Source organism: Oenanthe melanoleuca, chromosome 11, assembly GCF_029582105.1.
Source record: "Oenanthe melanoleuca isolate GR-GAL-2019-014 chromosome 11, OMel1.0, whole genome shotgun sequence".
NCBI classification, from domain to species: domain Eukaryota; kingdom Metazoa; phylum Chordata; class Aves; order Passeriformes; family Muscicapidae; genus Oenanthe; species Oenanthe melanoleuca.
Genome location: NC_079345.1, coordinates 12,249,002 through 12,276,072, shown reverse-complemented (window position 1 = coordinate 12,276,072; position 27,071 = coordinate 12,249,002). Strand labels below are relative to the sequence as shown.

At 38.0% G+C, this 27,071-nt stretch overlaps 1 protein-coding gene across 1 annotated transcript in view; it reads left to right on the top strand.

Annotated features, from left to right (window-relative positions):
* TENT4B (terminal nucleotidyltransferase 4B) overlaps positions 1–26,515 on the top strand; it is a 39,620-nt gene extending 13,105 nt beyond the window's left edge. The window contains exons 2-12 of the mRNA XM_056500755.1: positions 8,040–8,163; positions 13,309–13,355; positions 16,129–16,249; positions 17,204–17,311; positions 19,263–19,391; positions 20,657–20,870; positions 21,177–21,303; positions 21,400–21,503; positions 23,114–23,301; positions 23,872–24,036; positions 25,265–26,515. Of these exons, the coding sequence (XP_056356730.1) occupies positions 8,040–8,163; positions 13,309–13,355; positions 16,129–16,249; positions 17,204–17,311; positions 19,263–19,391; positions 20,657–20,870; positions 21,177–21,303; positions 21,400–21,503; positions 23,114–23,301; positions 23,872–24,036; positions 25,265–25,444 (1,507 nt within the window). The 3' untranslated portion in view covers positions 25,445–26,515. The remainder of the gene's footprint in view (positions 1–8,039; positions 8,164–13,308; positions 13,356–16,128; positions 16,250–17,203; positions 17,312–19,262; positions 19,392–20,656; positions 20,871–21,176; positions 21,304–21,399; positions 21,504–23,113; positions 23,302–23,871; positions 24,037–25,264) is intronic.
* The last annotated feature ends 556 nt before the right edge of the window (positions 26,516–27,071 follow it).

The following is a 27,071-nucleotide window of genomic DNA, read 5'->3' as shown; positions in this document are numbered from 1 at the left end:
TTGCAAACTGCATAGTCTGTACGTACAACTGTTCCAGCAGACTAACACTGTTTTGTAAGTGAGCTGAAGAAAAACCGTGTGGCTGTCTTTTATAGGAGATGTTAGAATTACTAGTGTGTTTCAAGATAATTAGATATTACTAGAGTTGAACTCTTTGTCATTATGAAATAAATCAGCTTCTTCCCATTGCTGCTCTTCCCTCTTTGTTTTTTTTGCACAAAACCTTTTTCTCCTGCTTCATTTTTTTGTTTTGTAAGTACTTTTTCTTTCAGATAGTTGAGGTAGCAGTTCCTCTCTTTTTTTTTTTTTTCACTCCTCTTTCAGCAAAATGCATCTTCCATCACCTAAGGCAAGAGAAGCAACAGACTCACAGCACTTGCTTACAGAGATGGGAAGGAGGGATGATATGTAGATACTTTCCAGGGAAGAAATAGAAGGTTATTCCCACACATGCAGTGATTCAGCCAGATTGTTTTTATGTACAGTGTGATTTGGGAAAAAAAAAAAAAAAACAAAAAAAACAGTGGGAAGTAAGGGTATTTCTCAAAACAGTCTTTCCAGTTGGCATTTGATGTTTTGCTGGAAATACTGCAAAAATAAAGGGGAAGACTGAGCATGCATATGGCATGGATTTAAAAGCCAGTGGATTAGTTGCCGAGTTACACTTCAAATCACTTACTGGTAGGACTAATTCGAGCATCTGATTTATAATTAAAGTTCAGTAGGATTTTTCCTCCTCTTGAAAGACAAATTCCTGTAAAAAGATTCTAGTACATCCAAGTGTATTTTAGGAAGGCAAAGCACACAATGAAATTTATAAACAGACAAAAGATGCTAACTTTTACCTTGGTAGGGAGTTTGTTGCATTACTTCTTGACTAAAGAATATGCTTGGGACTTTTAGTTAGAAGTAGCTCAAATGAATTTAAAAAAGTGAGCACTCATGCTGATTGGAACAAAGGTCTATAAAATAAATTGAAAAACCAGAAAGATAGAGATACAAATTTAAATAATTAAAAAGAACTGTCCACATTTCTTCTTTGTCCAATGTTTTAATGTCTCTACTACACTATGCTGTTTCTACAAAGCAGTGCTATTTTATTGCCTTTTATGATGCAGTTAAACCCATAAGTTAATGTAAAATACAGAACATAAGTGAAAAAAGCAACACTAATTTGAGGGATTTGGGGCAGTGTGTATTAACTGGGAGGAAGAAATAGGCTTTCAGGTATTTGCATGAAATAGAAGGTGTAGGTCTTGTAGTGTGCATTTAGTGTTTTGGTTTTTTTTTTCTCCCCAGCTTTTGAAGAAACATGCATAATCAGTTTACCCTAATTGGTGGAAGAGAACAAAGTATCTCCATGTTTTCAAAACTCAGTATCAGATTAATCCCAAAAGACTCTTGTCCTGAGACCAAGATCAGAGTTCCTAAATCATATGTGTATTTGTGGAAATTTTCTTCTCCCTTGGTCCTAAAAGGCAATTCTGTGAATTTCTCAGCAGACAACAAATATTAGAGAGGGCAAGCTGCTGTTGGGTAAACTCTGGAAGCTACCAGAGGTGGTTGCCAGAGGTGATTTTTTGGGTGTAGCTGTGCCCTTTGAAGGAGTTCTGCTTGCATCTTTTCACCCTTTGCCATCTGGGGGCTCAGGGGGCTCAGGCTCCTCCTTGGGCTTCCCACAGCTCTCAGAAGTGGCTGCTGTACCTGAATTGATTAAGATGGTGGGATTTAACTTGGCTAACTTTGCCCTGGCTGGATTAGGTTGGTTTGTGTAATCCTGTTATAACAGACCCTGTGTCTGGAAGCCAGGCAGTGGTTACAAGCACCTGGGCTACAATGGACAGGGACAGATACAAATCTCATTTGCCTACCTGTCTGCAAATGAGATTTGCACCTTAAGAAACTGCTTATACAGTGGATATCCTGATTTTTAGTGATGTTTAGCAATCATATGGCAGTGGAATACCTGTTTTTTCTGCATGTCTGTTTTTAAGTAAACTGTGAAAAGACGGTCTGTGAAGCTGTAATCAAATGGGTGAACCGAAGAAAAAATGTGATATCAAAAACCCAGCTCCTTAAGCTTTCCTGGTTTTGTCAAGTTGCTATTGTGGACATGTTTTGGGAGGTTTGATTTTAAAGCTCCCATAGGGCATATGTGTCTCAAAATATGGTTACTATGTGACCTATAATATATTGATATGGTTCAGTAACTAGGGATATAAAAAATGATGGTCAAAGTCTCTGAGGCTTTTGAAAATTGTTTCCTTTATTATGCATAATTTTATTTTCTTATGAAGACTGATGGGTCAGTCACCATGAAACTTAAGTGCCTATTAAATCACCTGCAAATGCAGTTAAGTGGTTTTTTTCAGTAGCTTAAGCTAGCAAATATTATAAGGATTTGTCTGCTGTGGAGGCCCAGGTGTAGGGAAAGGACCTCAGCAGATGCTTCATATTTACAGTTCCCATCAAGACTCTCATGTTTGGTTTTGCCTGAGTTTGTAGGTGGGAAGATAATTTATGATCTTTACAGTGTCTGCTGTTGTTCCTACTTCATTATTCAACACATGTAGATAGTAATAGCAATCTAGAAATTATTTTATTAAGATTGTGAAAGATCAGTGTTAAAATTGAAGGTTAATTTATGAAGGTGTTGAATTCCCCAATACAATTGTGAGGGGGAGAGTGAAGATTGGGCTCTCTGTGTCTTTCCTTTACCTTAGTACAATTGTTGTTCAAAACTATTTCAGAATTTAAGTAGGTCATGAATGGTAGAGATGAAAGGTTTGTTTAGTTCATGAAGCTTAGGGAATTTTGGCAGATTTTACCAGTGCCATCTTTTTCTTAGTAAAATACTTTTGGATGCTTCAAACTGAAATTATTCTCTCTCTGGTGCAATGCTCGCTTTCCTTTTGGGAGTGGAAGGATGGATGCAGTTTGGATTCTTAAGTATTGATGCTTTCAGTGGCTAAAATACCTCAGGTTCCTCCTTCACATTCTTCTCCAGAAACAATTATAATCCTGAAATTCTACAGTATTTCTCCTTGCTTCCTTCATTGTTTTTTGTTTTTTTTCTAGTCCAGAGGAGACTTCAAATAATAGGGGCAATTAAATACTGTCCTTTAGGAATTATTTATTCAAAGAAAACTCAGATACAGAAGGCTTATTTAGTGCTGCAGGACTATGTTGCAAATATACCTTAAACTCTTAAAGTTTGGGAGGATGAAAGTTGTCTGTGTGTTCATTGCTTGCTTCAGCCCACCATCCACAGAGTTTCTAAATAATTTAGATTTTCATCAATCTGCAGATGAAACTTCCTTCAGAAATCCTGCCAAAACCAAACTGTAGTGCATGAGATAATTTTTTTTTTAGTATAGTTGATATCCTTTGTTTTAAATTATCTTCAGTGATGTTGCAAATAGCCTTTTGTGTGCAAAGGAATATATAAGCCCAGGGCAGATAAGCTCTTTGGGATGGATGAGCAGAATTTTGAACAGTTGGAGCAGAAGCCATGGGTAACGCCCTGATGAGGGAAATTAGAACATGCATGCCTGTGTAATTTCTCCTGTGAAATGAAGAATGAAGAAGAGCCAGAGGAGAGTGGAAGTATAGCACAATTCCAGAATGACCAAAGCAAGAATTTTTTCAATTAAAACCAATTATTCTGGTTAGCATAATATGGCATGTTGACACACAAAGCAACACATAAATGCTAGGCTGTGATTAAGCAAAACGGCTCAGGATGATTTTGACCTTGCTGGCTGCTCTGCTTTAGGCAGGACTGGGCTGTGCTCTAGGCAGGACCAGGCTCAGCTTTACCAGGACTGGGCTCTGATTTAGCCAGGACTGGGCTCTGCTGTTCAGCTGCTCGGGACAGTGAGGGCTGAGGGAATGGTCCCACCAGGGCAGCTGCTGCTGCTGGGCACTGGTTCAGTCAGGCTGGCTTCCTGCAAGGTGCCAAAATCTGTGAGGACAGCAGGCTGCTCATTTATTCTGCATCCGGATCTGAGTGCAGGGGAGTGACACTTGTAGTATCTCCAGTTGTGTTTCACAGTGTGATGTCCCTCCCAGTGTCAGTCTTGGTTCGAATTCTGGACTTGCAGGGGAGAGTTGTGTTGGTTTAGGTGTCAGGTAGCTGAAGTGCATACATCAAGTGTATGTGCTTGGCCACGTTATCTGTGTGCTCTGCGTATCAAACAGAAATTACATTTTGTTCATACGTGATTATTTTTTAATTGATTGCCAGACGTGCAGCAAGATTCATGCTCCAGAACAACATCTTATGTAAAGGAGCTTGAGATTCCTGATTTTGTATGTAGAGCCCACAAGTTGTGCTTCAAAATAAAGTAAGTGGTGATCAAACTAAGGAAGTAATGTAATACACTGTGTTCCATGGTACTCACACCTCACAAAAGCTGTGACTTTTCACCTAAAAGACTTGAGTCTCACAGTCTTGTGTTCCTTGTGGGGTTATTCAGTGATGTTGCCATGGGAAGTCATTCTTGTGATTACAACTTCTGCAGCCATAGTTTATTTTTTAATGATGCATCACTGTCCCCCTCAGATGAACATGAAATTAAATTGAGTTGCTTCTCTATATTTCTGTTCTCTCTTTGAAATTCTGATGGAATCAGCTTACCAGGCTTGAAAACAGGTGTGATTCAGGTAGAACTTTGTTTTAAAACCTGTTTAGAGAACACATAAGAGAACTTTTTGTTTTACTTTTCCCCATGTGTAAAGATTTCCTGCATTACAGGACAAAGACCCACTTGTTTACTCCTATTTGCTATAACAAAAATGGCAAGCTAATGCTCTTATGCATGGCAGAGAATTGTCTCCATGTATCCTGAGTATGTTTTGGGTATGCTTTAGTATGGCTATAAAGCCAAATGAAATATCTTTCAATAGTGAAATCAGGTTTATTACAGTGTAATTTCCTTTTATAAACAAGTCTCCTTTTAAGAACTTTTATCTGAAATTACTGATGAATGTAATGGTATTAAGTAATAAAATACTGTTATGATGCCAGGAAGAACATCTCAGTCTCTTTGATCTTCATTTTGGCTAAATATAGAAAATTTCACTAGAGACTTTTGTAAACAGACTCCATTAATCCTAACAAATTGTTTTGAAAAACAGTGACTATAATAGATGTTGATTAAGACAGTGAATAACCTTGAGTTTTAATTTTCAATACAGCATGAGTTAACTCCACAGTAATTGGAGTCACGCCTCTAAGTCATGTTGTTCTGCTCTGAAATCCACGTGTGCCTACTTCTGTTTGTCTTGGCTTTAATTAATCATTCCCTCATTTTTTGGCAGCAGCCTGTTTTTGGGCAGGGAAATAGGGATCCAGGTGTAGTCATGAGCCCTTGTGGTGTGCCTTTTGCACACCATGGCTCTGTGCAGCACAGGAGGTCCTGGCAGTGGGCAGTCTTGCAGCAGGTGAAGCACAGATATGTCTGTGCTGTTTCCAACTGAAGTGCTGATGAGAACTCTCTCTAGTAAAGTCTTTAAGTCTTTCTTCTATCATTGAAAGAGTTCAGGTTTCATTTTTTTCTGCATATGCAGTGTTTGCTAACATTCTGTGCATGTGTAATGTGAATTTGTGTGTTTGCAGGTAGCTTAATTCTTTGTTTTATGACAAAGCTTTTCATGACTAGTGAAGAATAAGAAGGATCCCATTTAAAGAAATGCAGACATCTGTTATTTATGTTTTTAGAAAAAGAGATACATCTGGTTCTGACAATACATCATTATTTTATGTGCTTCTAAAGAATGCACCAATTGATTTAATTATCTGGATTAAGAGTGTCAGTGGAGTTAATAAAGAGCAGTGCCCTGAGGACTGCAGTGTCTGTATGGCTTGGCTCTCTGAGCACTTTGGGGACCTCTCTTCTGATTGCCTTGTTCTTTCAAAGTTCCCTGATGGGATGGGGCAACAATTAACTCCCATAAAGCACGAGCCCAAGAGCAGCTGGGCCCACTAATGATGGGCAGTATGGATTTGTGCTGTACCATGCATGAATTTCTCCCCAGGGGTACTCCCTTGGTATCATCCCAGCATGTCTCACACCATTCAGTGCCCTCAGACAACATGGTGTTGCTCCTTGTGGCTCACAGTGCTTGTGGGCATTCAGTGCTTGCTGAAAACACTGCTCTGGGGCAAATCTTGTGCCCTGTGCACGTAACTAGTCTGCTTCAGCTAGTCCAGAGGAGCAGAGGCAGAAATGGGGCTGTGTTTCTTGATCACATCCCCACTGTTTACCCCCTAAAGACAGACCTGACTCCCAGGTCTTCTTGTAAGCTGGTTCACCAAATTACAGTTGAAAAATAATTTTTATTTCCAGGAGTTTAATTATTGGGGTTTTGCCCATTTTCCTTACTGCTTCTGGTTTTGAAACCTAGATTAATGATCAGTCATGTGGAAACTAAATTAGTGATTCAGTACATGTGACTGGCAGTGAGGCCAGAGAGTGAACTTGGTCATTGGAGTGCTCAGCTTGTCTTCTTTCACATACTTCTCACCTGAATCCAGTATTTGCACTGGGAAGGTGACTGTAAAATAGTTTAAATGCCAACACGTGGAATAGCAGTGAAGAGTAGAAGAACAGGAGAGGCTGAGAAGCAGAAGGCAGAGTAGCCTGTGGTGTAAAGTGTAAGTGGTGGTTTGGAACGTGCACATTAACTCCAGGATGAGAGCTTCCAAGGAAAAGCAAGAAAGCAGCTGTAGGAGGAGGTAAGAGATTTCCTCTGTCAGAGGAGTTTTTCTCTTAGCCTTATCTATATAGAGAGTCATGGTGGTGGCCACCACAAGCTGCCAGGATTTTATAATTTTCCCCTAACTTGGGGATGAAGGGAGAGAAGCTTGTGTTGTTCATGACACTGCAGTATTGGAAGAACTTAACACAGGTGGTTTGAGTTCTTTGCCTGCTCTGACTCTGTTAAACACAACTGTCAGGTATTTTAATCAGTTTTGTTGACACCTGTATACAGCTTCCAGTTATTAACATTTGATTTATTTAAGTGTGTGTGCAGTAGGGAAGTATTAGATTCCCCATTTCAGCTAAGGGCTTGGTCTTTATAAATTGCCCTCTTCTGGTGGTGCCTCAGAGCTTTAATGAAAGATGCAGTTGTACTTGGTAACTAGAAACAATACACTCTTGGAAGATAACTAGCTATTACTATAATGGTCACTGCAGGAAACAAATGAAATTAATTTAGTTACTCTGTGGCTGGAATTACATTATTAGTCAAGTTGATGATGTGCTTCTGGTACTACAGAAGCACAGAAATTTGTAGCACGGTATGAAGACATTTTTATTTCAGCTCTCATTACAGGCAAGGTAAACATAACTTACTGACAATGAAAAACACATGTAATATGGCAAATTATATATGGGTTAACTGTCTGTCAGTCACTTATTCTTCTGAGCAAGTGCTGCTGCATGTGTACTACTTATTTTCTGGGGTTATGGGGGGAGAGTACATTTTTAGTTTATGTGACTTCTATAAGCAGTAAAAGAAGCAGTTTTTCTAGCTCTAGTACTGGCACAATTACTGTCAACTTTTGCAAGCATGGTACTGAATACAGACTGCAGCCTGAAACTCCCTGCCTGGTGCCAAGGGGCTGACTAGGAAGTGTTGGCTAAAAACCTCCTGTTTAAATTTTTGTGAAGTGTGTACTCAGAGCTACAGCTGCGTTCATAGTTGAAGACTGAACCATTTCTGTGTTATGCTGGCATTAGAATAGAGTGTGACTTTCAATGGGAGTTGAAAGCACTTGGATTTAGATTTGTTTCCATGCTTTTAGCAAGTCAAGTGCAATATTGACCTGTTGGCATAAGAAGCTAATGTGGAACTAAATGCTACAAAGTGTTCTGAATGTGGATTTTCTTTAATTACATGCTGCTCTAAAATTGCCCCTTAACAAAATCGGAAACTAGGAGGTTAAAAAGCATTTTCGGTTAGAGTAGTTGATATTTCATTTGCATATGGTTTTTTTCTGACTTTTTGTTTTTTCTTTTTCTCTTTATTAGTCTTCATGAAGAAATCATTGACTTTTATAAGTATATGTCTCCCAGACCTGAAGAAGAGAGAATGCGGATGGAAGTGGTGACCAGAATAGAAAATGTTATCAAAGAGCTCTGGCCTAATGCAGATGTGAGTAGGACCTTATTTTATTTGTTAATATATAAAAGCAACATTTTGTGCATGTTTACTATATGGAATACTGAATATTGCAAATGTTGTTTATTTTTCCATGTTAAACATAAAAAGACTTCTGGTAAAATTAGAGAGGTGATCTTTTTTTCTCAAATAATGCAAAGTAATATTTTCTGTCATACATCGGATAAAGACAAATTAGTCCTGCTTGTATTCAAAGAAAAGGCATAAGATGTGGCAATGTTCAGTGTCATGAATATTTATTTGATAAGATAAATGGGAACATATCAGAAATGTATGCATGTATTGTGTTTAAAAAAATCTTATGAAATTCCTGTCATTGGTAGGAGAGCTTTTAGTCCAGAGATCTGTGATCTTGCATAAATCTGTTAAAGTGGTGGACTGGCAATGCCACATTACATAGACCATGGCATTTTTAATGGTCAGTTGTGCTAAATTGGTATATATTGCAAATTTTAAAAATCTCAGGATTGTATGTGTTTAGGAGAAACAAATCTGTAGATCTGTTTGCTGAGCTTAAAATCTGTAATGCCTCTTTCTACTGAAGATGGGTTTTTGTTAGTACATACTCATTCAAAACAAGAGTTTCTCCTATGCAGAGTTCTTAGTTTTTTGATAAAGGTTAGATTAAAATGAAGACAGAGAGGTTGAGTTTTTAAGTCAATATGGTTTTTATGGGGACACAGTTGTGTTTCTGGCATAATTGAATCTAGTTTAATTGTATTCTTCTACTAATACTGTGTTCATTTCCAGAATGTAAATTTCTAGCAGTAGTCATCTATTTGTAGATGACAGTAGCTGAAAATAAGGGCTTGTTAGCCAGAATAGCAAACCAGATTCAGACAGCAGAATCTCTAGTATAAGGAATGCTCTTTGATCCTGCCACAGTAAAAGACAGTGTTTTGACATGAGTGACTTAAATCCACTGTTCATTTCAAATCTTGTTAACCTGTTTTTTGGAGTGCCTTTTTAGAAATTGGCAGAATACGACAGAATGTGATTTTTGTATAAGCTCTGTGTATGTGGTGTGTGGGTTAGTGTGTAAAATATACTCACATTTTCAAAGTGATTATTGTTATGGACAATGTATCAGTGAGTATGGTAGGGAAGGAGCACTCTCCACTCCGATTGCTGCCTGTGCACAGCTGGAGGGAGGTCGTTGAGTCATTACTCCACGTACTTGGCAATTTTCTCTTTGAGCAAACACAGTAACCTTTCCATGGGAACTGTGTAAGAGAGCAGCATGTGTCACAGGTGTTGCACAGCTCTCCTCTAACCCAGTGAAACAGTCAGGTGGACCCTAATCAAGAGCAGGAATAGTGGTCTGACAGGCAATAGTGTAGGGAGCAGTGTGGGTATGAAACTGTATGCTGAGCTATACACTGCCAGTACCTTGGAGGAGAGGATTTCATCAAAACCACTGGTTGCTTCAGCCTAGAGATGTTACCATTTCCTGGGCAAGTTTGTGTGCTGCAAACTTAATTGTCTAATGGGGTGAATGGATTTATTACCAGGGGATCTCTGTTACCACTCCACTACCACTTTGACTGGGGCACAAGAACATACTGCTTCCAGAGATACTCTGTAGGACAAACTTGATCTGTAAAAGTATTTTGTATTTAAGAAAGAACTTTTTACATATATAACATACATATATGTGTGTGTGTGTATATATATATATATAACTTTGCATCCTTGAGAAAATAGTCTTTCTTTAAGCTGATGAAAGTTTTTTGTAGCTACCAGGTATTTAAGGAGGGGAAACAAATTAAAGCTCTACCACAAGCAACAGCTGACCACTGTAACATGACTGAGAGGAAGCACACACTGTGTAGTTGAAAATCTGAAGTTCACTTTTCAATTAGTGCCAGTTAAAACTGCCAGGACTGTCTTTCTCTGCTGTGCTTGAAAATGTTAGAGAACGAAAGCGTGCCAGTTCCTTTTTCCCAAGTCAGTAGCTGTTCTTCAAAGCCCAACTGCATTTTGTCTGCAGTTGTTACGTTGAGGAAGAATTCTCCTTTTGTATGTCCTTCCGTTTTCTGGAGGCTAAAAGGAAATTGAACGGTGACAGCAGCATTACTGTGATGTTATTTTTCTAAAACTTGCTTTGCCAGATCAGCTTGGGAACTGAACTGCTGAACTCAACTGTGTTCGACTTGGACAGTCGCTTCTTGTAATTTTTCAGTCCTTTGAGTTAATCACTAACCTTTTGAAAATCTGTGTTGGTTTAGCTACTTCTAAGATTCAAGATTTGAGTACATGCTCTGAGAAGGTGGTGTGTTATCTGGTCCAATGTCCTCAGCTCTAGCTGTAGTGTAAAGTGATGAGTTAATGTTTAAGCTGTTCATTTTGATTCGTTGATGCAGCCAAACCTGCTAAAAAAACTTGGAAGTTAAACATGCACATTTAGCTTGTAGTTTCTCACTAAACACATAGGTAAGACATTAAAAATATGTAAATACATAAAAATCAGATAAAAAGGAAAATAAGGCTTCATGAGTTTAAATGTACTGAGAATGTACATGTGGAATGTGCCTGAGCATGTCCTTTTTTTTTCCCCCTCCCCTGTTCCACTTAGGAAAAGGCTGAAAAAGCAGATGGAGGGGGGATAAAACTAGGTATCCTAAACTGTTACTTTATTTATAGAAGTTTGCAATTGTGTCATTTGCTGTCTTACTCAAGGGAATGTGCTTAGAAGGAAACATTCCTAGTAAGTGAGAACTGTTCTTGGCATCAGCAGGGCTCTGACCATAAGAAACAGTTTAATTACGCTGAAACCAAACAACCCAAAACATTTAAATGAAAACTTTTCAAGACAAAGATTTTTGACCAGTTCAGTAGGAAAATTTGGCTACTAAACAAATAGGTACTTACACAGTTGCATTTAGGATACATTTGTCATAATATCCTCAGCTTTGTGTCCATGTGACCACATAGATCTGAAAAGAGGAAATGTTGCATATTTCACACACCTCAGTTATGAAAAAACTATGGGAATGAAAGTTGAAAGATGAACTCTATTTAGTTCTTCAAACTTCAGAAAATTCTACTGGAAGATATAGAAGAAAGGGAAATTAAATTTGCTGTGGATGGATTGGTTTTTTTTGTTGTTGTTTTGACAGAGGGATTTTGGTTCCAGAAATTTACCAAGCTTTTGTGAGTTTCCAAGTTCTGTTTTGCTCAGTGAGCATGTACACATACTGTAATTAAAGCTCCTTCAGGAACTGTGGAATTTAATATGAAGAAGTTCACTGAAATGTGGGATAAACAGTAACAATAACATAGAGGAGCAGGAGTCATTACAGTACTGTGAAGACTAAAGTTACCTCATGAGTGCAAATACAGATCTCTGTCCACAAACTATAAAAACATGATTGGGATTGGCAGTGTTGGCACACCACAAAAACTAATAATGCTCATGTCTCAAGCCATAGTAGTGTTCTGTGTTTGGGATGCTTTAAATACATGCGTGGCTACAGAGCTTCAGCAGTTTAAATTCCAAATTGATAATGAATCAAAATGCTTTAAAATTTGTGTTCTGATTTCCCCACCCTTCCTCTTTTATCTTTCCAATTTCTGTGACAGAGTGGTTGAAGTGTGGGTGTGGGTTTCTTTTTTAATAGTTCAGTGTTTCTCATGCTCCAAATTATTGTACAAGAGCAGATGTTGTCTCATTCCTTTTGGTAAAGGTCATATATGTTGTATCAGTAAGTTTATGAATACTTTCAGGGTTGTTTATTCAGTAAAGGCTCTCTTTGCTGTTCAGCTGAGCACACTATTTTGTTTGATAATGTGAAAGCACATTTAGTATTTTCTGAACCCATCAGTTGCTGTTTTATTGTGCAAAAGTACTTTTCTGGTTTTTTTGGTGCCCAAATGAGTCCTGATTTGACTGAACCCAGTTTCATAGAGGGTACTTCTATTACTATCCTGGATTAAAAATAGTCATAACTATTATTATTACATTCTTAGCTTTGTGATGCCTATATGCTTTTGTACAGTATTGATGCTAGTGCTGTGGCACCTCTCACAGTCTTTGCCAGTTTGAGAAGCTATGAACTTTCACTATCAAATTGTGTATGTACTTTTTATTTGGCATGGGGTGAGAGGCTAAGAGGAGTGAAGTCGTAAAAAATAATCAGGAAGAAGCACTCAAACTGCTTCTTAGTCTACTAAAGTATTAAGACACTTGCAAAGCATCATCTTTTCCTGTCTCCCACTTTTGCGTATCCTGAAGGGGAAAAACATAAAAAGTGGGTCACTTGACATACAAATAGGTGGCAATCAAGCTGCTGTATGAGACTCATTAAAGTGGAATACTCAAGTCTGTATAAGATGGCTCCAGGAAACACATCAGAAGAATGGCTGAAAATTAGCCCAAATGTGTAGATATTTTTTCCTTTGAAGTCTCCCCAACCCCCTCTTTGAGACTCAGCACATGAGTCTGACCTCCCTGCAAGGCAATGAGAGTGTGGTTTTGGGCAGCTTACAGGGGAAACCTGATGATTTACACCTCCAGTGCTAGTAAAAATCCAGCTAATAAAGTAATTCTGTGGGATGTGAAGCTTTGTGAAACTTTGGTTTGTTGTTTAAGCAGAAATAGACAGTTGTGCTACTTGCTTTGTAATGCAGAAAAAAATGGGTCATGATAGAATTGATTTTTTTTAAAGTATGCAAAGCAATGGAAATGTGTTGAACTTCAAAAATACTTAAATACTGAGAGGTATACTTTGAGATGTGAAAACAAAAAATATATTAAATTGATGCTTTTCTTAAATGTTCTGCCATCGTTAAACATTTTAAAATCTTGGGTTCTGGTTTTTTGACAAATTTGGTCATGGGAACAATTTTTACATTGCAAAGCAGTTTTTTATTTAAAAAGTCAAAGTTATTAATGTTTTATGAGTAAAAACAATGGATCAGCTGTTTGTAGTACATTGAAGATGAGTATGCATTAACAGAATTGTTGAGTGCCTGTTAGCAATACCAAAATCTACCAATGGAGGGTAGCAATAGCCAGCTTTTATAAGCAGCTTAATAGAATTCTTTATCTTCTGAAGCCTGAAAAATTTCTTATTTCTTCCTATATGTTTTCTTATATATCCCTTTCTTCTATTTCAGGTGCAGATATTTGGAAGTTTTAAAACTGGTTTATATTTACCTACAAGGTTAGTATTTTTTCAGTTTAAATTCCGTACAAAAGAAAAGTAACTTGTTGGACCTGTAACCCTGGGGTTATTTATCTGCTCTCCTCTCCCAAGATCTGTTACTTGTGTCAATACTTGTGTCAAATGTTATGCTAAGAAAGTGTTAAGCTATTGGTTCTCTATGAAGTGTACAAAAATACAATAAGTAAGACTATTGACTGTAGCATTATATAGATCTTGAATGTAACAGTAGAAGGATCTGAATTACCATGTGGTCACAAAAGGCTTATGTTGGCATTTGACTTCATTAATACCAAAAGAAGCTGTTGGCCCTAGAAGAAAAGCTAAACTTTATCTCCACAGACAACTAAGTTGAAACCTTTAACATCACATTGGCAATGTTATCACTGAAGAGAAAATGTTACAAACGGAATTGGTTTTTTCTTTCAGTCTTCTTTTGTGAAATCTGTACAACAGTCAACATCTACCTTTTCCAAATTTATTGCTAGCTTTCATAAAGAGTCTTTAATCAGTGACACTGGTATCTTCTGTGTAGAATTTGTGAATATTTACAACAATTAAACAGCAATGGAGTGAAAGGCTTAAATGGCTGCAGGAGATAAACACATTTAAATAGCATAAATCTGAGGATAACTTTTGAACTGAGTTCCATACTCTGGGAACAGGAGGACATCTAGTCTGCAGATGAGGGATATTCTTATTGTTTCATCTCTATTTGTAAAAGAAAGAACCTGACAGATGCTTTAGTACCTGCTTTAGTTTCAGGAGTTGTAAGGGAGTTTAATTTCTCAGTTTTTGTTTGTAAAGCCAGAAGTGAGGTGTACAAATACTCATTGTTTTCACATTTGGCCTCATTCCTGGCCTTTTTAAAATTTATTTTAAATAGGCTTAATTAAATTCAATTTAGTGCTGGGAATGCTGGAGAGATATTCATGGCCAGCTGATGGATGCTTTACTATATTTGTTTGATTTTTTTCAGATGTAACAAAAATGGTTTTCTGTTGTCATATACTGCCTTTCTTGAGTGTTTCACCTTTCTCGAAGTGAGGTTTTGGGGGAGAAAAATGCAGAAACTTCAAATATAGTATATGAATCCATAGAAAACCTTCCTGTGGCAGTGCTTGCCAAACTTTCAAAATAGTCATCATATGTGTGTTGGTCATTAATTCACTGTTGCCTTCTATCAAAGCTTCCCTTTGCCCTAGGTTTTCCCTACTTCTTGAGTAACTGTTTAGATTTCAGGCTCTGGGATTCTGAAAGGCTTGAAGTGTGCTTTTCATGCTGTGTCTCTTTTTTGGGATTTGCTCTATATCCATCAACTTAAGCTGCTGTTGAAGGTTTGGGCACACAGTTGCTTTGCTGCTGGATCCCTGCATCTTTTTGCAGGCAGTATCTACGCTCAAGGTGGCAACAGAGCTGCTTTTTCTCTCTTGATGTGCATCAGAAAAATGTCTCCTGTTTTTACCTATCAGAAGTGGGTTTAACACTAATTTGGTTTAGAAGAGAAATGTCCAGCAGTGTTTCCTGCTCTCCAGGCCAGTTTTGAACACATTTCTGAAAGTGGCCTGGGGCTGCCTGTCCTTGTCAGCCCAATGGCCTGTGGCTGAGCTGCTGCTTGGCAGGAGACAGCTCATCTAATGCAGATGTAGTTTCTTTGGGATTGTTAAAGCTGTGCTGTTTGGCAGTCAGGAGATCTATAGAATCTGTTTCAAGGGAAGTATTTCTAAACTTTTCAGTGTTTTCTATTAGTTTTCCATGTCACTGAAGCATCCTGTTAGCATAACTATAGGGTTATAAGCTCACCTCCTTTGTGTTCCTGGGCAAGCAGGGAAATCAAAGGACTTGGGGAGCAAAGAGGGAGAAGCTCAGCATCTCACAGTAGCCATCACTGGCTCGAGATGTGACACCAGTCATCTTTTGGATTTGAATTCAGGGATTGAGTTAGGGTATCAGCTCCCTGTGTAGTGAAATGACTGTGTGTGTGTGTATAGGGAGGAAGTGTAGTGGGATGGAGACGCTCCTTCAAGGAGCTGAGTTAGTGAGTGAAGTTAATTAGGTGGCTTGATCTTATTTAGTAGCTTGTTGCTTCCTGAAGTCCAAGTTGCTATGTTTTCCCTTTCCTTGCCCCTGTTCTTGGCACGACAGGCCAGCAGCTAACCCTGTGTCCTCTGGTGCTCTGATTATCCAGAAAACCAACTTAGAGATCCAAAGAGGCAGGAAATTATCCCAGAATGTTCTGTGGGTTCTTTAAAGGGAGAGTGAAGAAGGATTCTGCCAGACCCATTTATAGGTTGAACTGACTTGCTGTGGATTAGGCAAACACCAGGTCTGGAGCAAAGGAGGAGACAGGGTCATGCCTCTGGGGGTAGGGGATGGGAAACAGGACTTTTCAGTGTTAGGCTGTTAAATCAACATTCCTGATGAATACAGCCCAAAGGTGGTGATTCACAAGATGTTAATTTCTTGCTCTGAATCACTCCAGAGGAGCTGATCCCTCTCTGCTCACAGTGTGGCCTGAGGAGACTAATCATAGGCTTAGCAGCCTAATTGATTTATGTTTATATGTCCCCTCCTCTAGGTAACCTGAAATGGTCTATATTTCCCCAAGTGTAGGAGTTCAACTCCAACAATTTCCTCAGAAAAATCAGAATTAATTATTTAAGTTAAGCTATATTTTGTCGACTTTGAGTTATATATAGATGTCAGTTGTTTGTATTTTATGTGTATTGGTCTTTTAATTTGAATATTTTTTTTTTTATTTTTTCCATTTCAGTGATATTGATTTAGTTGTGTTTGGAAAATGGGAGACATTACCTCTCTGGACCCTGGAAGAAGCTCTTAGAAAGCACAATGTAGCAGATGAAAACTCAGTAAAAGTTTTAGATAAAGCAACTGTAAGTTTGGGGGAAGAGGGTATTTCCTTGTTACAAGCTAAATTTCTAATCAAAGAAAGATGTTGGTTAAAAGAACAAATTTTCATAAGCAGAAACTATTTTGTATATTAAATTTGCAATAGAACATATAGAACTTTTTTATTTAGTATGATTTTTATTACTGACAAAATAATTGATAGTACAATAATAAAAGCATTTTTTTCTATTGTGGAAATTGTCTGATATTTCATATGCACAACATGTTGCTTTTAAGAGAGATTGGACTAGTCAGTGTTGTGCATTGATGTGTTTAAACTAGGGCATTTCTGGACTGAGTCTTTACATAAGTAAATAATTTCTTTTTTGTTTTTGCAAGTAAGCATGTATAATCAGTTTTCACAAAGAAGTACTAAGTACAGCCTTCTGTAAGAGTATGAAAGAGTATTGGGACATCTAAGTCATAGCTATTATCAGTCGAGAGAGGTAATTTGGCAATTACTCAGGTGGAGATAAATCAGAGTACTCTCCATAGCTTGTACTTCTTGATTGAAGTTCATTTTGGTGAGGAAATGAAGACCCCAGTGACATGAGTTGTCATTTTTGATGTCTCCAGGATCATTTCTCTGTGTTTCCAGTGTTTGTCACCCTCTGGTGTCTGTAGTCCCCACCAGCGCTGAGCTTCTGCAACAGCAGCTCACCCAAAGCAATCCAAAATAAATCACCTGGGAGGTGAAGCATTAAGTTCTGTTCAGCAGGACACTAAATTGAAAATAGTGTTTAAGAATTAGAAAAGCAAAGTTTATGTAAACAGATTGGCAAGGCGAGTGAGTTCATAAATAGGAGTCCTGATTTCACTGCCTGCCTCCTCTCTATAAATTCATGAAAAATTCCAGGTTTACTGGTGCATATAAGTTATAAATGAAACCAAGTGTGTCTTGGAAATCTATATTGACTTATTGTATCTTTCTTTTGCAGGTACCTATTATTAAACTGACAGATTCTTTCACTGAAGTAAAAGTTGATATAAGCTTTAATGTACAGAATGGGGTTAAAGCAGCCCAGCTCATCAAAGATTTTATCAAGGTTAGGCAACACTCTCATGGAACTACATGCTGAGTATTTGATAACTTAATTTTATTTTCTCTCTTACTTAGACTGCATCCTTACTAGAGATGCACTTTTACTCTGTTGTTTTTTTTGTTGTCTGATAATGCTGAGTTTTATAATGCTAAGTTTTAGATATATTGTCTTGAAAGGCATGAAGATACTAAAATACAAGAACTAAATGTGGAGTAGTTTTAATGGTACAATGATTAAGGAAAATGCACTAATCCCTATTTTAAGTGTTCTGCTCTTTTAGCTGCAGTTCATTGAACTATGCACTTCAGAATTTCAAGATGGGAGATAGTCTTCTCATGAAAGCCTGAAGGAGTTTCTGTGTGTGAAAGCATAGAAAATCAAGCTGCCTGGGTTACATGTGGCCCTTTGGCCTTGGGTCAGGGGGTGAGAGGGGTCTGTGCTCTGGGGATGGAGCAGGAGCTGCGGGTGGCAGCAGGAGCAGGGCTGCAGCCCTGTGGTACCCCCAGCCCAAAGGGCAGAGCAGGTCTGGTGCCAGTAGCTGGAGTCAGCTCCCAGACTGGCCAGTGCCTGGCAGAGCAGTGGCCAGGAAGATGTGGAGGCTGTGGGTAGGGTCAGGATCAGCAGCAGTGGCTCAGGCTGACAGAGCAGGCACAGCTGAGATGGGGAGCAGCTCTCCAGCAGAGTGGAGGCACTCCCAGCAAGGCTTCCCACACGGTGCTTTCCCACAGGGCTGTTTTCCCAGCAGGCTGAGCCAAGGCTGTGCAGCTGGCCTTGGGCACAGGCAGCTGTGCTGCTGTGGAGGGTCCTTTGTGTGACTTGGAGAAAACTTGTTGTGTTCTTGCCAAGTGACTTCAGTGGTGTTCTTGAGGCACTCTCTGTAAAACACTTGCAGGGCATTCTCTTGGGTCTTATTTTGTCCCACATAACAATACCTAACTGAGATGTCATATTTGGCATGATGCTTGGAAATGCCTCTTTCTCTTCATCCAGGTTATTTAGGAAGTCTGAGGCAGTTGGAGCCTTTATTAAGGGTATGCAGTTTTCTGAGAAAAATCTCATCTTTAAATTTTGGTATATACTCATATTCAACACTTCAGCTTGTGACTGGGAGTTCTTAATAATACAAAATCTTCAGTTAGATAGTTAGGGATCTTCAGTTAAATAGGACTCCCAATACTCACTGTAAGGCTCATGCAGAGAAGTTCTCAGCAAATTCTTTCCCTTTAATCTTTTTGCAGTCATGGACATCATGACCCATATTTCATCTGTGACACTAAGGAACTTTTTGGCTCTGTGTTGATAAAAGCAGTGATAGTTTTGAGCCTCTTTTGCTCCTCCCCTGTGGAGGGTGTACAGAGTGCAGGCATAGCCCAGCCTCCACTGCTGTCCCAAGGGTCTGTGTTCTTCACACCTCTTAGGGGAATCCATGCAGATAAACCCATTAAAGGATCAATTACCCAAAGGTATTTCACTTGTTTGAAAATTTTACCTGGGTGTCGTAATTCTGAAGGGCTTTCTTTAACTCTGGGTATCCAAAGTACTTGCAGGACAAAATTCTCAGTGCACTTTGAGCTACCTCTCAATTGTAGCAAGAAGGTTTTGTTACAGACCTGGGTATCTCCACAGTTCTTCCTTAGCTATACTTTTCACCTGTATGAGAAAAGCCAGTGTGTATATATATATATATTTATATTTGATCCAAATACTTCAGATTTTATGATGTAATAACTTTTTTCTGTTGTTAATATCTGCCATCAGAGTCAAATAGGTAAAATGCCTGTGTTGGTATCGCAGGCAGGGCATTGACTTCTCCACTGTTACTAAAAATGCTAGGTTGGATTTATAATTAGCTTTAAGACAAAATACAATAAACCAGATAGTTTCAGTATGCTCTCTTAGCATCCACTGTATGCATGCATCACAGTATTGTAACAGCTTTGTTTTTCTCTTTCAGAAATACCCTGTGTTGCCATTTCTAGTTTTAGTATTGAAACAGTTCCTGTTGCAGAGGGACCTTAATGAAGTATTTACAGGTGGAATTGGTTCTTATAGTCTCTTTTTAATGGCTGTCAGTTTCCTTCAGGTAAGTTCAATGGAATCTATCAATGCCATTGGTGCATAAGGACATCACTTTAAGAAAGAATTTGATCAACCCTTAAATTGAATCATTTAGGCTATCATTTTTTTGGGGTTGCACCCCCTTTTCATTTAAAATTAGATATGTCCCACCTGTCTTCTGTTCTTTCTCTGATGCTGATACTTTTGGTACAAAAGATGTTTGGAACATCAGTTGTTATACCAATGCTGGGCACTGATAGATATGATACACATGATATGACATGTGTCATTCATGTAAAACAACTTAAATATTGTATAACTTGCTTGGAACAAGTTCCATAAGGTTGGTGTTAGCTGCAGCTGTTCTTTATGACACTTGGTCTCCAGGTCACACACCCTGTGTGTGCTTTCATGAATGCAGTGTAATCTTGGTTCTCTGGGTTTCTAAGCTGATATCAGACAAATGTGTTCCACAACTTTCTCTTAAATCTAATAGAACAAAATGCATGAGCTACATCTATATAGCTGTTCCTGGGGAGGGAAATACATGACAGATATGAAGTAGCTGATTTCTGGCTGTGTCAACCCTGTACTTTTTCCTGAACTAAATGTTATCTATAACTGTGTTTGCAAGTATATGTCCATACTTTTCCAGACTAATTACTCTAAAACCTGAGCCTGGAAGTACAGCTTGGTGTTTGCTGAGTGTCTTTGCAGTTCCCTGATGAGCACAAAAGAAATAAGTGCAATATGCATGTAGTTTAAAACCAAAATTTCTCCATATTCACATTTTTCTAATGTTGAATAACAGCACTTCCATTTGCTCATTTAAAAATATATTTTTTTAAAAAAATCAAGTTTCATATCTGTTACAATTCTGAGTTGGTTTTGTTCAGTCTCTCAGGCTGCTTACTTAACAGCAGAGGGAATCCTATATGTAGTTGTGCACGTGAGAAGTCTGTATTATATTGCAGACCCAGGTTTGTGAGGTGCAAATATCTCCTTTTTCACAAGAACCCTGCCATTAGTGCTGGAAGTTCACTTATTGGACTGAAAGTTCAAATGCAAAAAGATTAGTACTTGATAGCCTGTTTTTTTAAGAGGTAATTATTTTAAAAACGTTGTCATAGCATCTTATTTTAAAGATGCAAAACTTTATCAAGGGAAAATACTATATTTAGACATATCTGTTTTAATATTATTTATTACTGTATTTAGACATGTTTTCTGTGAAAAACAGAAAAATTTGAAGTCTTAAAAGAATGAATTTTTTCTCTCTCTTCTTAATAGCTGCATCCCAGGGAAGATGCCTGTATGCCCAATGCCAACTATGGTGTTCTTTTAATAGAGTTTTTTGAATTATATGGACGTCACTTCAATTATCTGAAGACTGGAATCCGAATAAAGGATGGTGGCTCTTATGTTGCCAAGGATGAAGTGCAGAAAAGCATGTTGGATGGCTACAGACCATCAATGCTGTACATTGAGGATCCATTACAGCCAGGTATCCTCAGAAACCAAAATGGAATAACAGAACTGTTAAATGTTTAATAGATGCACTGAGGGATTTTGTTTTCCATCATGTATTGTACTGTTACCCAGAGAATTGCTGGTTTAGACTTCTTTAAAATATCTGTAGATCTTTTAGGCTCTTTTAAATATTTATACTTTATGCTAATCCTGCTCTACAGGAGGTGGCTGCAGTTAGTTGGAACTTAAGGGCAATTTTAAAAACAGATTTTTGTCTCTTGCCTGAAAGGTGATAACCACAGTTTAAATCTTACTCACTTATTTATATTCTTATTTTAAGGTAATGATGTTGGGAGGAGTTCCTATGGTGCCATGCAAGTGAAGCAGGCTTTTGATTATGCCTATGTTGTTCTGAGCCATGCGGTTTCCCCCATAGCTAAATATTATCCTAACAACGAAACAGAAAGGTAAAGTCTCCAAGTCTAAATCTCTGACATTCAGTGCTTATATTTGTGTCTAAAGTTTAATTGTGATTATGGTTTTGGTTTTTCCCTGGTTTGCAGTATATTAGGGAGAATAATTAGAGTAACACAAGAAGTGGCCACCTACAGAGACTGGATATCCAAGCAGTGGGGAATGCAAAGCAGAACAGAATCTTCATGTAATGGTGAGTTTTGACTCAGCAGGGCTGATGGGGGAAACTTCCTGCATATTTTACTTGTACAGATTTTGTTGTTTTTCTTGCCTCACATAAGTTAATGTGTGCATCTTAATAGCAATTTCCTTTTTTTGATCAGTATTCCTGACTCTTCATCCAGAAAAGTCAGACTTGTACAGGAGTAAAATATCCCCATCTTTTTTGTGCTACAATAGATTTGGTCAGTAGAGAGGTCTATAACGAGTGCTGCCTTCCAAAAAGAGACTTTGGTTAAGTTACCACATTGTCAGTGTCACACTTCCTTTGTCCTTTAAGTGTGGTCAAGATTTTAACAAGAATTACTGGACATACTAGTTTCGATCTGAATCCTTAAATTCTGCATTTTTATTTTCATTTTAAAGTCTAACATTCCGTTTGTGTAAGGAAGCAATACTTAAGTCAGGATTCACTATGCAAGTGGAATAAATCTTTTAAACAGAAAACTTCTGAAATATCAATCTTGTTTTTAACAAACACACAAAATCTAGCCAGAGAACTTGTTGGCAATGCCATTTTGAATCACCTTTAATCCATTGCCCATCTTCTGACTCAAGCAGCTAGTTGCCACCCTCTTTTGATGCAGGTGTATCTGCTGTCTAGAAGTTTTCAAACCAGAATTAATTTTTATACTTTCCAGTTAATTTTAGAATGTTCCCTATCAGAAGTGTTCTCTTGTTAGCCATTAATCAGAGAAAGTGTTGCAAGGACCCATTCTTTTGCCTAGGCTGGTTTTTGTTTACTTGCTTTTAGAACTTGTATTAGTGATTTGTCAGCTGAATCTGCTCTGTGCCTTTGAGCTGCCAGCCTACAGGCCCTGGTGGCCCTGCTGTCCCCAGGAATGGCTGGTGCTCAGTCCCAGGAGCTCCCATCACCTCCCTTTTACCTGCCTACATGCATGGACATTATGTAAATCTCTACCTCCTAAGTGTCTTATTTGAGATAAAACAGCGATCAAAAGAAGAAAAATAACCCCATATTAGGAAAGTAATGGTGACAGTAGCAGTGGTTGTCTTATTGATTTAGTTCATATTTAAGTTCCAATTTTTATTTTTTTTTTTTAAGGCAGAGCTTAGTGAGGTATGAGAGTTCTGTATCCTGAATTTTCAATGCAGGAAATCCTACAAAACAATGAGGCTTATTTGGAGTTCTTCTGATCCTGGCAGCTTCCTAGCAAAAGAAAAATTGTAGTTGCTGAGTATCAGGGATATAGGAACAGAATTTAAACCTATGTGTTTGAGTGCTGTTGAATCTACAGCAGTACATCTGAGCTTCGTTACTGCCTTCTTCCATGTCTTCTGTCCCTAACTTCCATCTCAAACCATGAGCAATGCTCAGTGCATTAATGGATCCTATCAGGAAGCCACCATCCCTCTGGGAGGTTCTGGCCTACACTGCACACACAGGATGCATTCATGTGTGTCTGCATGGATTTAGGGTGAGGATGTGTCCAGATATCCGTGCATGTCCTATGATAACAAAATAACACATATTTTGTATCTTAGAGGCTGTATTAAAAAAACCCAAGGCAACATATTTTTGCATTTAAATGTGTTATGATGCTTCTCTTTTGTTTTTATTAGGTAATGGAGTAACCTTGATAGTAGATACTCAGCAGCTGGACAAATGCAACAATAATATTGCTGAAGAGAATGAAGCACTGGGAAAACCTAGAAATAAAACCTCAGAAACACTTAGTAAACATTCTTCAAATTCTTCATCAGGTCCTTTATCATCATCATCATCCACTCTGTCCAGCTCTAGTGATGTAGTAAGTACTGGAGGTTTTCTGACTACACTTTAAAATTTCTTTGTTTATTTATTTTTCTTATGATTTGTATTGTCACAAAATACATTTTGGGAGCTCACAATCCTTGTCAATCAATTCATCCAGAATCCTAACTTGCATAAGATGTTAACTCTTATGCAATTTCCACACATATAAGTTGCAGTGTGTTCCTGACACAATACATGTAGAAAGTGAATATAGTAGATACAAAGTTCCACAGCCCTCTTTTTTGTCTGGGAAAACTGTATTTCAAAAGTAAAACAGACTCCTAGTCCTAAGCCATGTGCTTTAAAAAACAAACAGGCCAAAAGCTTTGAAAAAAATCTTTTTGGGAATTCCATTTAAAAAATAAAAGGGAAATCTCAAAAACAGAATCACACATCAATACATCTTTAAATCTGTTTTACTCTATAAGAATTCTGGATTGAAAGAATTTTAATATGTAAAATAAAAGTTTTCAGTTTTGTCCACTCTTTATTTTTAAAGGAAAATTCACCTTTAGAAATACTCACTCTTAAGAAAAACTCACTAATCCTTTACATTTTCCTGAAGGATTCTGATGGAACACCTTGCAAAACCTCTAAACAGTTGAGTTGTCGTCAGTCTACCACAAACAGAGTGGGGTCACAAGAAGTGTCACTGGAATCCTCCCAGTCAAGTGGGAAAACACAAAATAGCCAAACAGCCAATACATCCAGCAACACGAACAAATCTCAGGTTTGTGAAATGTTTAAAACAACAACTGTGTAGATTATTTGAATATTACACATATTCCCCATGGAAAGGTACTTGTTCTGGAAAGGGAACACTGCATTTTTTACCTCCCTTTTGCTCCATTAAAAAGCTCTCAGCACTGATGGTATCTACAGCCACCTGATTCTCTGTTAAGCATAGATGAATTTGCAACTGTGGCTTTCCCAGCTTTAGAACAGATGAAATTGGTCTGACTTTACTCTGGGACACCAGATTTGCCAGAGGTATTCAGCTGTGTTGCACCCATTTCCTCCTTTGCAAAAAGCATGTCAGTCCAGTTTTGATTGCAAAACTTGAGAAATGAGGCATGCCTACACTTAGTGAAAGCAGTTAGCAAAAATGTGTGTTTAAAACTCTGACTGGCTGCTCTTTCAGCTGTTGATACTTGTTGATCTGTCTTCCACTAAGGGAGGTGAAGATTCTTTGCTGATGCATGACATTCCCCCTCATTTTCCCCTGTAGCCAAACATCCTTATGATCAGATGTTATCAGAGCTTATGCATTTAGGAGGTTTCCCACGCTGAGGAATGCTTCTATGGCAACTCAGTATTCTGGAACTATTCCATGCCTCTATATACAGTATACCCTGGATATATGCAGTTTAAGTTCTTACACTTTTTCAGACATGTTTTAAATGTTTTATGTTTGAAACATAGTCCAGAACCTTCTGGAATACTTCCCCTGAAAATAATTCTGAAGACATTCATCTTATTTGCTGATGATATGTCTTTTAATAAGACAATTCACACACCTGGCCTTGGCTATGCCATGAGCATATGTTTGTGTTATTGGGCAGAATCAATTCCAGGCTGGAATGTGGGTGTCCATGATCTGACATACCCCAGCTCTGAAAAGATGTAGCATAAGATTAGTCCTGGATTTGAGAAATCTTCCTGTGTTGTCTTGGATTATGGACATTTCAGTAAAATACCTTTATACTTTCCAAAATTCCAAGTGCTCTGCTCCTCTCTCTGGACGTGTTTGGGGCTAGAGATGAACATTTGTTTGCAGCCACCCAAATGGGAGATTGCTGAGAGCAGCACAGCATGCCAATGACCAGGTTTCTTCTGGCATGGCAAGCTGTTGAAGTGTGTTCTCAGAAGTCACATGCTCGTGGTGCAGAAGCAGGGATGTGTGATTGCCATGCTTTATTCCCATCACAGGCATTTACTCTGCTCTCTTTCCTCCACAGCATGGATCTGCACGGTTATTTCGCTCGTCCAACAAAGGCTTCCAAGGTCCAACAAACTCAAGCCATGGTACCTCAGTCACAAACAAACAGCACCAAGGCAGCAAATCACACCATCAGTTTTTCCACGGCAAAAAGAGGAAACACAAGAGGGATGCAGCCCTGTCAGACCTTTGTAGATAGTTGCCTACTTTATGACTGTTCTTCTGTGTGCAATGATCTCATGCTACAGGATAGTTTGATAGTGACTCCTTGGATCTCTTCTGGAGCTTCAGACTGTTCAGACATAGATTAGCAACTGCATTTTTTTTTCCCAGCTCGCCACGGAACGGAACATGAAGATTGATCACTGCAAAATAAAAAAAGAAAAAAAAAAAAAAGAAAAAAAAAGAAAAAAATGGACAAAAAAAGGAAAAAATAATTTTTTTAAAAGAGGAAAAAGGCTGCTCATTTGATAAGTCATATGCTACAACAGGGTCATTTAGGATATAAAAGCTTGAATGTAAAATAAATGTATTTCCCATCAGCTCATGCTGACTTGTAGAGATAGTACTCAGTGTGTCTAGGGGGTGGTAACAAACAAATAAAACACAAAAAATAGGAAAAAAAAGGCAAAAAATTGTATTTTGAGGGAAACCCAGCCTTTAAAGGTGAAAGTAATTTGTGCATGATTTTTTAATTATTTTTGCATATACTTACCATTTTATTGTGTATATATAGATGACCATATAGGAAAACTGACATTTGTAATAGTGGATTTGTTAATACTTTTTACATAACATTACTGTTTAAATTGTAAACATAAATTTTTCTCAGGATTAGTTTGGAAAATAATCTGAATTGTCATCTTAACATCCATATAAAGAGACATTACTAGTTATATTGCTCAGAATTTCTTTTCTTGGCATTTGGAAGAGCTCATAGAACTTTTGATCTGCAAAAGCTGTTCCTCTGAAAGAAAGGTTTCTGGTGGCAAATGAAGATTTTCATTTGTATAAAGTGTACATGTACTTTGTGTAGACACTGAGCTTGTCATCTCTGAGAAGTAACTTCACCTTGTTTTCTAGAGTGCCATCATTTCAGGCAATGGGGTTTTCTAGTTGCATCCTTCTCTTCCTTCCCTTAGTGGTCTCTCCTCTACCCTTCCTTCTTTTTTTAAAGAAAAAACAAAAGGCCACTCGGGGTTGTATTTTTTTTTTGTTTGATTGATGGTGGTGATTGTTTTCTTTTTCTTTTTTTTTTTTTTTTTTTTTTTTTTTGTTAAAAAAAAAACAAAACAAAACAAGAAAACTCAGTTTGTTACAGACGTTTGCATTCCTGGGCTGCTTTAATCCCATGCCTCCTTGTTTGTGCCTTTCCTCCCCCTTCCAGGTCTGGGTTTTTTTGTCTTTTATATTTTTGCTAACTCCTGTAGGAGATGATAACTGTTGAAGCTTTAAGTAAATTTTGCAATTAAAGTATTTTTTTCTCACTCCCCTCTTAGGCATTTTTATATTTACACTTAATTATAAAAAACAAAGCAAAACAATTTCAAATAATGAAATATACTTTATATTGCCTTAAAGACCCAAACCTGTCATATCTCAATATTTCTTCATTGATGTAGTTCTCATTTCATTGAAACTCCACGTGTGTGTGGTTCAGTCACATCACAAGTCTAGGTTGCAGTACCTCTGATGCAATGAATGCGAATGGAAGGGAAAATTGCACTCACAGGCATAGTTTGAAACAGGAGTTGGGACACTTCAGTGGTAGAGAGTTAAGTGGCATTTATTTCATGTGTTTCTGTCAAGAGGAAGGTCTGTACTTG